Source organism: Hippopotamus amphibius, chromosome 1, assembly GCF_030028045.1.
Source record: "Hippopotamus amphibius kiboko isolate mHipAmp2 chromosome 1, mHipAmp2.hap2, whole genome shotgun sequence".
In the NCBI taxonomy this organism is placed as follows: domain Eukaryota; kingdom Metazoa; phylum Chordata; class Mammalia; order Artiodactyla; family Hippopotamidae; genus Hippopotamus; species Hippopotamus amphibius.
In genome coordinates, this window is record NC_080186.1 from 59,996,164 (window position 1) to 60,008,592 (window position 12,429).

At 40.2% G+C, this 12,429-nt stretch overlaps 1 protein-coding gene across 1 annotated transcript in view; it reads left to right on the top strand.

Annotated features, from left to right (window-relative positions):
- Positions 1–3,379, top strand: part of COL24A1 (collagen type XXIV alpha 1 chain) — a 346,898-nt gene extending 343,519 nt beyond the window's left edge. Inside the window, exon 61 of the mRNA XM_057714246.1 lies at positions 2,541–3,379. Coding sequence (XP_057570229.1) covers positions 2,541–2,687 — 147 coding nt within the window. The 3' untranslated portion in view covers positions 2,688–3,379. The remainder of the gene's footprint in view (positions 1–2,540) is intronic.
- Positions 3,380–12,429: the final 9,050 nt, after the last annotated feature.

Consider the following 12,429-nt stretch of genomic DNA (forward strand, 5'->3'; position numbering starts at 1 on the left):
TATATTTTAACACTGATTCTGCATCTCATTTCTTCATGGAAGACAGGTTATAGAGGCAAGTCAGCTTTATTTCGTTTTGTCAGTGCCTATACGTGATACCAAATAATGGGCATAATGGCAGACTGATTCTACAAATCAATATTTGAATCATAGCCCATTTTTCCTATTAAAATTAAATATCAGTGAAGAGTCTATAATTTTAAAACCTTGTGTTGTAGAGTAGGTGTCAGCAAACTATAATCCACAGACCAAATCTAGCCCAGCACTCATCTGTAAATATATGTTATTGGAACACAGCCACACTCATTCATGTACTTATTATTTAGGGCTGTTACCACACTACAATGGCAGAGTTGAGCAAATGTGACATAGACTGTATAGCCCACAAAACCTAAAACATTTATTATCTAACCCTTTACAGAAGAGTTTGCTGGTAGAGTGTAAAATTGTCCACTTTATATACATATTAATTTATTTAAGTAGCTTGGTTTCCTGTTCTTGTGTACTATGAAGCCCACAATTTAACATCTCTTACCATTTCTAGGGTGCTTTTCTTTTTCACATCTCATTTTCAGATAAACAGCTCTTAGGTATTTGAAAAATCATAAGCAAACAGAAATATACGGTTCAGTCTCTATAGGTGAAGAGATCAATATTACCAACAAGTTAACTTTATTTTTTCCAGAAACTTTTAGTGACTCACTACTATTTCAGAGACAATCAAAGCTTATCTGCTCTTTATTCAGCAGTTAGAACAGTCAGGCCCCAACCTACCTTTCTAGCTTGGGCTTTCACAGACTATATATCCTAAACTGTGGTCAAACTGATCTATTTATAGCAATAATAATAATAATACCAACAACAATTCCTACTACTAAGTATTGGAGACACTAATGATAGGAACCATGTATTGCATAAATTATAACAGCTTTGTGAAGAAGTTATTATTAGTATCATTTTATAGGTAAGAAGTGAAGGCACAGAGATTAAGTAACTTATTCAAGGTCATGCAGCTAATTAGCAGAAGGGGCAAGAAATCAGCCCCAGGTGTGTGCAATTCCAAAGCCAATGCCATAGTATACTGTAGAGACTTTAAATTGCAACCTCATTTAATCTTCACAATACTGTTAGGCAGGTTTTTATTATTCCCATTTTATATGTGAGGAGAATATCTGTACCTGGGTTTCTACCAAAATCTGTTTCAGGTCAAAATCTGTGCATTTAAATCTCATGCTAGGCTTGTTTTCACAACCACTTTCTACTTTTCCAACTGTTTTGTTTTGGTTTTTTCTATTCATGTCATTCCCATTCTCTGAAATGCCATTTTCTACCCCTCTAATCACACAAATTGTAGGCATACTTTAAGGCCCATCTTAAATTCTGAATTCACAAAGCTGTCCCTGATTCTTCCAGTTGGAAATGAGGAACTTAGCACTCACCGTCTACATTACTTATGTTGCATTTATCATATACAGTCCTGTATTATAGCTGATTGTTCCTCCTCTCTCCGACTAAATTTATAAGCTGCTAGAATTCAGAAGCCAGAACTAATTTATTCATCTTTATATTTCCCAAGCACCTTAAGAAAATGGAGGATTCCATGTTATTCAGCTGTGCCAAAGGTACTTAGTATTCAACAAATATTATTTGAGACTTAATGAAGTTAATCTGGCAGTGTCTTACACAGAGACTCTTCTAGTTATTACACAAGCTTATTATGACTTTGGTAATTTATCTTCTGTGAGCTTCAACTGCCTTAACTTAAAATGGAAGTTACAGCCTAAATAATCTCTAAAGTGTCTTCAAACTTTAAAATTTATACCATGGTAATTCTGTGAATGAGTAGATAAATAAACTCCTGTATAAAAAGCTTCACAAAACTAGTCAATTGTGTTTCTCTATTATGTCTTCTTGAATCTTAATCATAGTTTTTGTTCCATGAAAGAATTTACCAGAAACAAAAGAGCATATAGTAATAAAGAGAAACAGAAAGGCCTAGAAGGAAAGAAAGAGAGGAATGAAAGAAACTATATAAACAGTAACCACAGAATGGAAAAAAAGAAACTTAAAAGATGATTCAACATAGTTATAATTTACTTCTACTGAAGTGACTCCACTTGTTTCCTGCCTAAAGTACAGAGAGGCTGAACTAGCTTGTTCCCTTTCACCCAAAAAAGATGCCCATCCTGAAGCATCAGTCTCAAATAAAGGAACACAAAATAGATGGGTATTACTCACATTAAGAATAGTGCAGCTTTTTAATTCATATCTGGGCCTATGATCCACAGACAACAGAAGCAGAAAGCCTCAGAAGAAAAATCAGAACACACAATGCCATTTAGAGAAAGGAATAAGCACATATTTTCAATTATTCATAATAATTACCATTTTTTGAGCCTTTACTCTGTGCCAGGCATTGTTCTAAGCACTTTCTAGCCATTATTTCTAGTCCTTAAAATAAATCTACATTGTCTATGAAGGACAGTGTCTGCTGCTAATAAAACAATTACAGATTAAAGCATTTCGTTCTTGTTTTACAGATTCAAGATGGCAGCTGGCATAAGGCAAAATTCCTTTTTCACACCCAGGACCCTAATCAACTTCCAGTAATTGAAGTACAAAAACTTCCTCATCTCAAAACTGAACGGAAGTACTACATTGAAAGCAGTTCTGTATGCTTTCTCTAAAGTCTCTGAATTAGTTCAGTATTCATGCTGTTGGCCAGGTAATTGCTGGAGAGGGAAAAATATAGACAGAAAGGTACTATCGGATATTATGAAATGCATGTTATAAAGCATTGGCTAAATCTTAAAGAATCTCAGGAAGAAAAGACTTCCTCCTAAGAAGGAGAAAAGACATTTTTTAAAGGGCTATAACTGATAAAGTATTTAATTCTTTTAAAAATTATATTGATCTGAGCATTCTTAGAAAATTCCCTAGAACTGAACATTTATAAACATGGAATTTTTCAGGGTATTCTATATTTTTTGACTGTCTGAGAGCAAAGTACCCATTAGACAGCTGGAGACGCAAAGCACTATGGAGCAATACTGGCTAATGCTCCCAAACGTGCAATGCTTCTGTCTAAACAGTGCAAGCCACAGTCTAATATGTCTTATTTTCCCAGATACTAAGCTGTATTCAGGTCCCCAGTGGGCACATACATCTTAGCCGGTGGTACACTACCTCTTACATGTTGCCTTTTTGTGTTGCTTGGTGCTCTTTCTAAAGTAAGGTGCCTGTGGCTTCCATAGACTATTTTATTTCTTCATTTGTCTTTGTCATTCTTTAAGAGTGTATGTACTGGTTACATCAAGATATGTTTTGGTTGTTAGTACTTATTGTAATTTGTTTGGTCACATACTTAATAACAAGTAAAACATTATTTATGTGAAGTTCCTTGTTTTATTTTAAAATTCTCTTTGTGGATATAGACTCAAAGCCAGCTCACTGTAACCTGTGCTTAAGCACAAGAGAATTGGGAGGGGTTTTTTTATTGTTTATTTTTTAAATTGCTGTAAAAAAATACTATAGGCCAGCTACATCCAGTAGTAGGTTTGGGTTAGAGTTTAGGAGTTGTGATATACTATTTTTAAAAATCCATGATCATCTGGGATGATATTTTGTGTATATATATTTTGTAAAGTTCTAATTCAGCAAAATCTTTTGAAATTGCTGCTGTTTTAAATTATAAAAACTTTACATTTCTACTTCATAGATATTACGTGTTTTTGTAATTATTCATTGATTTTCTTTCACTGTTCTTAATGTGTTGGGACCTAAAAGAATTCAATTTATCAGTCTTTAAAGCAACATTCAGGAAAACAAAAACAGTCCTTTGCCATTTAAAATGGGCTCCGTACGTTCAGACTTTCCTTGTTGTCAGAGAAGTGTTAGTTAAGTATTAAAAGAAAAAATATTACACCTTTTGATATAATAGCATGTAAATCCATTATAAACATACCATTAGCCACAGCAAACCACACTTACCTATCTAGAATAAAAATGTGCTTTAAAATCTTTTTTGGTGGTATTTGTTTTTCTTTTTTTACCATAGCCTTTTTATTATGTATGATAGCCCCTCTGGCATAGACCTTCTGTGCTATCTCTATTACATTACTAGGCAGTATCTGTTACATACCTATAAAAGGATTATAGGGCCTATTTCCTACTTGTACAAAATGAGGTCATGTCATAGAAATAAACTCAGATCTGGTCAACTGATTTCCAACAAGGGGTGGAATAAGGACAATTTTTCCAACAAATATTTCTCGGAAAACTGAATACCCAACATGCAAAAGAGTGGACCCCTATCTTACACCATATACAAAAACTGACTCAAATTGATGAAAACTATTACTGTAACCCATATTTGGAATAATAGAAAATTTTAAAAAAATAACTTAAAATGAATCAAAGTCCTAAATGTAAGAGCTAAAACTATAAAACTTAAAACTTAGGTGAAAGGCTTCATGACATTAGATTTGGCAATGATTTCTTGGAGGTGACACCAAAAGCACAGTCGACAAATGAAGACAATAAATTTGGACTACAGCAAAACTTAAAACTTTCTGTGCATCAAAGGACACTATCAAGAGAGTGAAAAGATACCCCACTGAATAGGGGAAAATATTTGCATATTATATGTTCGATAAGGGATTAATATCCAAAATATATGAAGAACTCTTAAAACCCCAAACAAAAACCCCCAAGCAACCCAGTTTTTAAAATGGTCTCTGAACAAGATATACAAATGGCCAACAAATGAAAAGATGTTCATCACTAGTCATTAGGTGCAAATCAAAACACAGATACCACTTTGTACCCATTAAGATGGCTATCACCATCCCCCCAAAAAAGGAAAATAACAAGTGTTGGTGACGATACAGAGAAATTGGAATCCTTATACATTGCTGGTGGGAATGTAAAATGGTACAGCCACTGTGGAAAATAACTTCCTCAAAAGTTAAACATACACTCACCATATATGATCCAGTAATTCTACTTCACATATATACCCAAAAGAAATGAAAGAAGGGACTCAAATAGATATCTGTACACCAGTGTTCACAGAGGTATTAGTCAGAATAGCTAAAAGGTGGAAACAACCCCAATGGGCCTCAACAGATGAGCTGATAAACAAAACGTGGTACGTACATCATTCAGCCTTAAAAAGGGATGAAATTCTGATATGTGCTCCAACATTGATGCACCTTGAAAACATCATGCTATGTGAAATAAGCCAGACAAGAAAGGGTAAATATTGTATGATTCCACTCATATGAAGTAGTACTAAGAATAAACAAATTCAGAAACAGAAAATACAATAGAGGTTACCAGAGGCTGAGTGAGGTAGGAATGAGGAATTATTTTTTAATGAATATAGAGTTTCTGTTTGGAATGATAATGAAGTTCTGGAGATGGGTGGCAATGATGGTTGCACAACAATATGAATATACTTAATGCAACTGAACGTTAAACTTAAAATGATTTAAATGACCTATTTTATGTTGTCTATTTTACCACAATTTTTTTAAATGGGGCTACAGCAACGATGTCTGATTTCCTGCTTGAGAAATATAGAAATGTTTTTTAAAAGGAGCCAAGCCTGATTCTAAATGAAAGAACCCACAGTTCATACTCTACTTTCAGTTTATATGCTATACCTTCTGGTTCCTCCCCCCCAATAAAAACTTATATCAGAGACATAAATGATTTTCCTAGATATCATTTAAGAAATATATATATAACATGGAAATACCTTACTTTGTGTATGTTTTGTTCCTGAAATATTAAATTAGCAAATTTTAATCTACTTAATTATAGGCAGTATAGTCTGGTGGTTAAGAGCACTATGAGGATTAGCTATGTGACTCTAGGTATATTATATATTCTTCCTCATCCCAGTTTCTTCACTGTAAAATGGGGATAATAATAGTAAAAATCTGTTTTAGTTAGGGTTCTCCAGAGAAACAGAAACAGTAAGGGAGATACACAGACAGGTGAAAGATTACAGATAAATATATGATAGATGACAAGACAGATCTAAAGATATAGATTTAATGTATATAATAACATACATATAACATTACCTTATAAAACATAAATATACAAATTTTGTATGTTTAAGTAATTAGTTTATAAAATATTAAAATCATTAAATATAGTAATAATATATTAATTACATATATTATATGGCGATTTATTATGATGAATTGGCTCACATGATTATGGAAGCAGGTCCTAAAACCTGCAAGTTGGAAACCCAGGAAAGCCAGTGGTATAACTCAGTTAAGTCTAAAGGGCTGAGAACCAAGTGAGCCAATGATTTAAAACCCAGTCTGGGGGCTAGAGAAGATGAGATGTCCCAACACAAGCACGCAGACAGAAAACAAAAAGGGGCAAATTCCTCCTTTCTCTGCTTTTTCTACTCAGGCTTTCAATGGGTTGGATGATGCCCACGCACATGGAGGCAGCATTTTACTTTACTGAGTCCACTGGTTTAAATGCTAATCCCATCCAGAAACACCCTGAAAGACACACCCAGAAATAAATTTTAACCTGGTCACCCTGTGGCTAATCAAATTGACACATAGAATTAACCATCACACTATCTCACCTGGAATGAAATATAAATGTAGTTCTTTCTGTAGGAAGCAAAGAGGTTGTTTTCTCATTGCATAACTTTGCAATAAGCAAAGAGAGGGAATGCTGCTAGCAGCAAACAAATGATCTGAGCAGCAGAAACATGTGTTTGACAGCAAGCACTCTGGCAAACCTCACTTTCTGACCAAAATGTATCAGTTTGGCCCTCTCACACAAGACTAGCATTTTCAAAAATAAGAGTAAGCTAAGCCTTCGATGTATAATGCTTGTTCTATTAAACCATGACTTCTCACTATGACCTACATAGTAATTGGCTATGATAGGTATGATGAAGTCACTGTCACTTAAGCCTAGGTATACAATTATGCAATCTGTGTGCTTTGGATTCAGAGTCCTGGTGTAATTCAAAGCCAAATTAGAAAAATGGCACTTCTGTAGAGAAGAGCAACTGGTAGGGAGTCTTGAACTATCATCTTGGCTGTACCTAACGGAAATTTTAGGACAGCACACAACTACAAAAATAATCTCAGTAACAATCCATTAAAAATAATTTGATTTTGCTAGGTATCTAGTTCAGGACAAATTTATAGTTGGAATTCAAGAAAACTCACCTCTTGAAACAAACACTGGAAACCTAGTTTCATGAGAAATACATTCTTCATTAAGGGATAAAGATCTCACTCATCCATTAGAAAAGAAAAAAAAACCTTAGGGGCTCAAGATGCAGGAGTAGTAGGACAGGGAACTTACCTCCTCCCACAAACACATCAAAAAGACATCTACAGATGGAACAATTCTCACAGAACACCTACTGAACCCTAGCAGAAGACCTCAAACACGTGAAAGGAAAACATTTCCAGGTAACCTGGTAGGACAAAAGGGAAAAAAAAAAAAAGAGGAAGTGAAACAGGACCTGGGAGGGAGCTGAAAGGAGAGGAGAGGTTCCCTGCATCCTGGGAAGACCCCTCACCAGCAGGGAGATGAGCTGGGACAGAAAAGGAACTTCAGAAGCTCAGAGGAGAGTGCAACAACTGGTTTGTGGCAGGCAGAACAGAGAGAGACCTACACAGTATGCCCTGCTACACACGTGTCCGCTAGTATGGGTGGGGGCTGGGTGCTGGAACTTGGGGTTTAGAGGACAGACGTGGGGAGAGGACGGGTGTTGGCTACATGGAGACAGCCTGAAGGGACTGAAGTGTGGTACAAGCACAAATGGGAGTGTTCACGGAAGAAGTCCGGGCCTGCCACAGAAGTGGAGCACCATCGTTAAGTGGTGTGTGAGGGGAGTGGTGGGGCTGCCATTACAGCCTCTTTCTCTATTCGCAGGTTCCAGGGGAATGCACCCCAGCCACCGCCTCAGCCGGCTCCCGTGCAACGCGCTGCCTCGGCAGGCCCTGGGAACAGATGCTAGCAGGCTGCTCACCCGCAGACGTGATGCTGAAACCACAGCTGAGCCCCAGGGGCTGTGCGACTCAGGAAAAGGGCTGAAATCTCTCCCTGCGGCTGCATGAGCCATGGCGTAACACCTCTGCCACCGGCTCTGTAAATTCAGCACCTGCAGGGCATCTGAACGGACAGGGGGTGCTCCTGTGGCACCCCCTGTCTGTTCAGACAGGGCTGGCCCTAGCAGCTGTGGGCTTTGTGGGCGTGTGCACAGGGGGGCTGGGCCAGGCCAGGGTCTGAGTTGCCTCCACAGCTCCCAAGGCCGGGCCAGGTGCACAGCTACTGCAGTCCTGGGACCTGACTTCAGTCCATCTGTGTTGATGGCCTTGTGAAAACAACGCCTGAAAGACACCAGGGCTGACTGCCAGCCTTCCCACAATTGAGGTGGGGTCAAGGGCAGTGCCAACAACAGTGTCCTCCCTGAGCCCACACAACAGGTGAAAGGTGACCCAACAGAAGATACTCACCGGTGAGCAGCTCTGGCAGAGGAATACTCAGCGACTCCTCTCTCAGTGGGAGTACTCCAATCCTACCTACCTTGCACCACAGATCAGAAACACAGCTCAGAACTGTATCTGGGGGCCTCTACTCCAACAACTAGGGAGCAGACCCTGCCCCTGACAGGGCAGTGACAACCACCAAGCAAAGATGTGGTCCTGCTCAATATCCAGTGCAGGCTCTAGTCATCACAATACCAGTCACACCTCTTATCAAGGGGATAACGACTGCATACACTGAGGAAAGAGGTGGCAAGCATCCATACTAAAATAGCCCTCATACCAGAAAATATTAAATCCACACTGGCTACACAGGGATATTCCCACATTAAAATAGCCCTTCAAGACCACAATAGATAACTGTTTCTCCTAAACTCATAGTGCAAGAGAAATATAAGGTGAAAAAGCAGATGAACCACTCCCAGTTAAAAGATCAAGAGAATTCCCCTGAAAGAACAATGAAACAGACCTCTTCAGTCTAACAGAGAGTTCAAAAGGGAGGTAATGAAAACACTGAAGGAATTAAGAAAGGCTACCAAGAGAAATGCAGATCACTGTAAAAAGTCACTAGAAACTATAAGGTGGAGCCAAGAAAAATTATAAAACTCATTGGCAAAGACAAAAGCTAAACTAAAGGCAATGAATAGCAGAATGAATAATGCAGAAGAACAAATAAGTGATCTGGAAGATAAAATAATGGAAATCACCCAATTAGAACAGCAGCAGAAACCCAAATGAAAGCAATATGAGAGAGCTAGGGAATAATACAAAGCATGCCAGTCTACACATAATAGGAATCCTAGAAGTAGAAGAAACAGAAAAGGGGATTGAAGTGTATTTGAAGAAATTATGGCTAAAACTTCCCAAACCTAAAGAAGGAAACAGATATCCAGGTACAGGAAGCACAGAAGGTCCCAAACAAGATAAACCCAAAGAGACCTACATCAAGACATAATTTAAATGGCAAACAGGAGAGCAGTCAAGACAGCAAAGGAGTAGAGCATGGAGCTCACCTCCTCCCACAAATACATCAAAAACACGTCGACATGTAGAACAATTCACACAGAACATCTATTGGACGCTGGCAGAAAACCTCAGACTTCTAAAAGCGCAAGGAAATCTCTACATAACCAGGAAGGACAAAAGAAAAAAAAAAGAAAGACAAAGGAATCGGGACAGAACTTGCATCCCAGGGAGGGACCTGTGAAAGAAGAAAGGTTCCCGCACCCTGGGAAGTCTCCTCACTGGCAGGGCGATCAGCCTGGATGAAGGGGGAGCTTCGGAGCCTTGGAGGAGAATGCAGCAACCAGCCTATGGAAGGCAAAAAAGAGAGTGACTTGCACAGATGGTGGGTACCGACGTTCTGCGCTCCCCAGCCTAAGGCGCTCATCCACTGGTGTGGAAGGGGGTTGGATACTAGAGATAAGGCTTCTGATCAGACCTGGGGAGAGGAGTGAGGTTGGCTGCATGGAGACAGACTGAAGGGGCTGGAGTGTGGCAACTGGGGGTGTATGTGGAAGAAGCCTGAGCCCATCAGAGAGGCAAGGCGCCATTGTTGGGGGTGTGGGAGAAGAGAGGCAGGACTGCCACAGGAGGTTCTTTCCCCACGTGTACTCTCAGGCAACAGGACACTACCAACGCGAGCTCTGGGAGTGGGCACAAGCCACCACTGCCGTCACGGGCTCAGAGGCAGGAGCAGGCCACTACTGCCACTGAGAGAATGAAGAGCAGGTTCCATTCACTGCCCCCACCACCCTGGGAGCACACATGGGCCACTGCCGAAAGACACATGAACAGGTGCCAATCGCTACTCCCACCCAGCACAGCCCCAGGAACTCTTGCAGGCCACTGCTGCCACTGAGAGACCCGAGAGCAGGTGCCAATCGCTGCCCCTGTTGGAACGGGGCCCTAGGGATATATAACGGTCAACACACAGTGAGGAAAGAGGCAGCAAACCTCCATACTAAAAGCAGCCCTCATGCCAAAAATATTAAACCCACACAAGCTACATGTGGACACTTCCACATATACACAGCCTTCCAAGACTACAGTAGATAATTGTTTTTCCTAAACTCACAGAGTAAGAGAAATGTAAGTAAAGAAGCAGAGAAACCACTCCCAGTTAAAAGACCTACAGAATTTCCCTGAAGGAACAATGAAACAGACCTCTTCATTCAAATATACACAGAGTTCAAAAAGCAGGTGATGAAAATACTGAAGGAATTAAAAAAGGCTATCAACAAAGATACAGACTACTATAAAAAAGCAACTAGAAATTATAGAGGAGCTAAGAAAAATTATAAAATTCATTTGCCAAGATGAAAGCTCAGCTAAAGGCAATAAATAACAGAATGAATAATGCAGAAACAAGTAAGTGATCAGTAAGATAGAATAATGGAAGTTACCAAATCAGAACAGTAGACAGAAAGCCAAATGAAAAAAAAAAAAAGGTAACATAACAGACTGATGGAATAATATAATGTGTGCCGGTCTATGCATAAAAGGGATTCCAGAAGGAGAAGAAAGAGAAAAGGGGATTGAAATTGAAAATGTATTTGAATAAATTATCACTGAATACTTGCCAAAGAAGAAAACAGATATCCAGATATAAGAAACAAAGAGGGAGGGAGAAAAAGATGGAGGCAAAGTAGAGGGACGTGGAATGCATCCCTCTCCACAGATGCATTGGGAATGCACTGAAGGACGCAATAATTCCCACAGAGAACCAGCTGAACACCAGCAGACGGCCTCAGACACCAGAAAGGACCACAAGGATCCCGACATAACTGGTAGGGAGGCATCTACGATGGCTCAAAGAGGGTGAAGCGGCGGAGCTGTGGCAGACGGGAGGGAGTGAGAAACGTATGGAGGGTCCACACCGCAGCTCAGCGTTCCCGGACCCAGACATCGATCCACAGCTGAACAGAGGGTCTGGGAGCAGGAGCGTGGGAACGGGAGAGCTGGTTCAGGGTGAGAAACATTGTTGCCAGTACGGTGACGGACGGAGAGGACGGGAGGGAAGAGGTCCACGGCGAGGAGTGCCCGTCCCTGAGAGCTGCCCGGCCATGATGGCGGCTGGAAGCTGCAGGCTCATGGGCGGGGGGGGGGGGGGGGGGGGGGCGGGGAGGAGCTGCGCGCATAGCCCCTCTCTCTCTCTTCTGGGCCTCTGCAACAGGCAGTGGAGAGACGCCCTGTGGGCCACTTAAGGCGCTCAGGGATAACAAGGGCACTCAGGCACGTGGGCGGGGCCAGCTTAAAACCCCTTGGAACGCCAGCAGCAGGGAGGCTGCAGAGAAAGGAAAAAAAAAAAAAACCCGAGAGAGGCCCAACTCTAAGACTTTCTGTTTACACCTGAGCCACCGGCATCCCTCTGCAACAGGCACCTCCAAGCCCGACTGAAACAACAGTGCACCACTGCTCACCCACTCCCACGGAAAGGAGCCACTATCGTACCCTCTCCCTCCCCACATCTTGGGTCACAAATCAAACCTCAGCAAATTCAAGAAAATTGAAATCATATCAAGCATCTTCTCAGGCCACAACGCCATGAGACTAGATATCAATTACAGGAAAAAAACTGCAAAAAATACAAACACATGGAGGCTAAACAATTCACTATTAAACAACCAAGAAATCACTAAAGAAATCAAAGAGGAAATCAAAAAATATCTAGAAACAAACGACAATGAAAACACAACAACCAAAAACCTACGGGACGCAGCAAAAGCAGTTCTAAGAGGGAAGTTTATAGCAATACAGTCCTACCTTAAGAAACAAGAAAATTATCGAATAAATAACCTAACCTTACAACTAAAACAATTAGAAAAAGAAGAACAAAGAAACCCCAAAGGGAGCAGAAGGAAAGAAATCATAAAGATCAGAG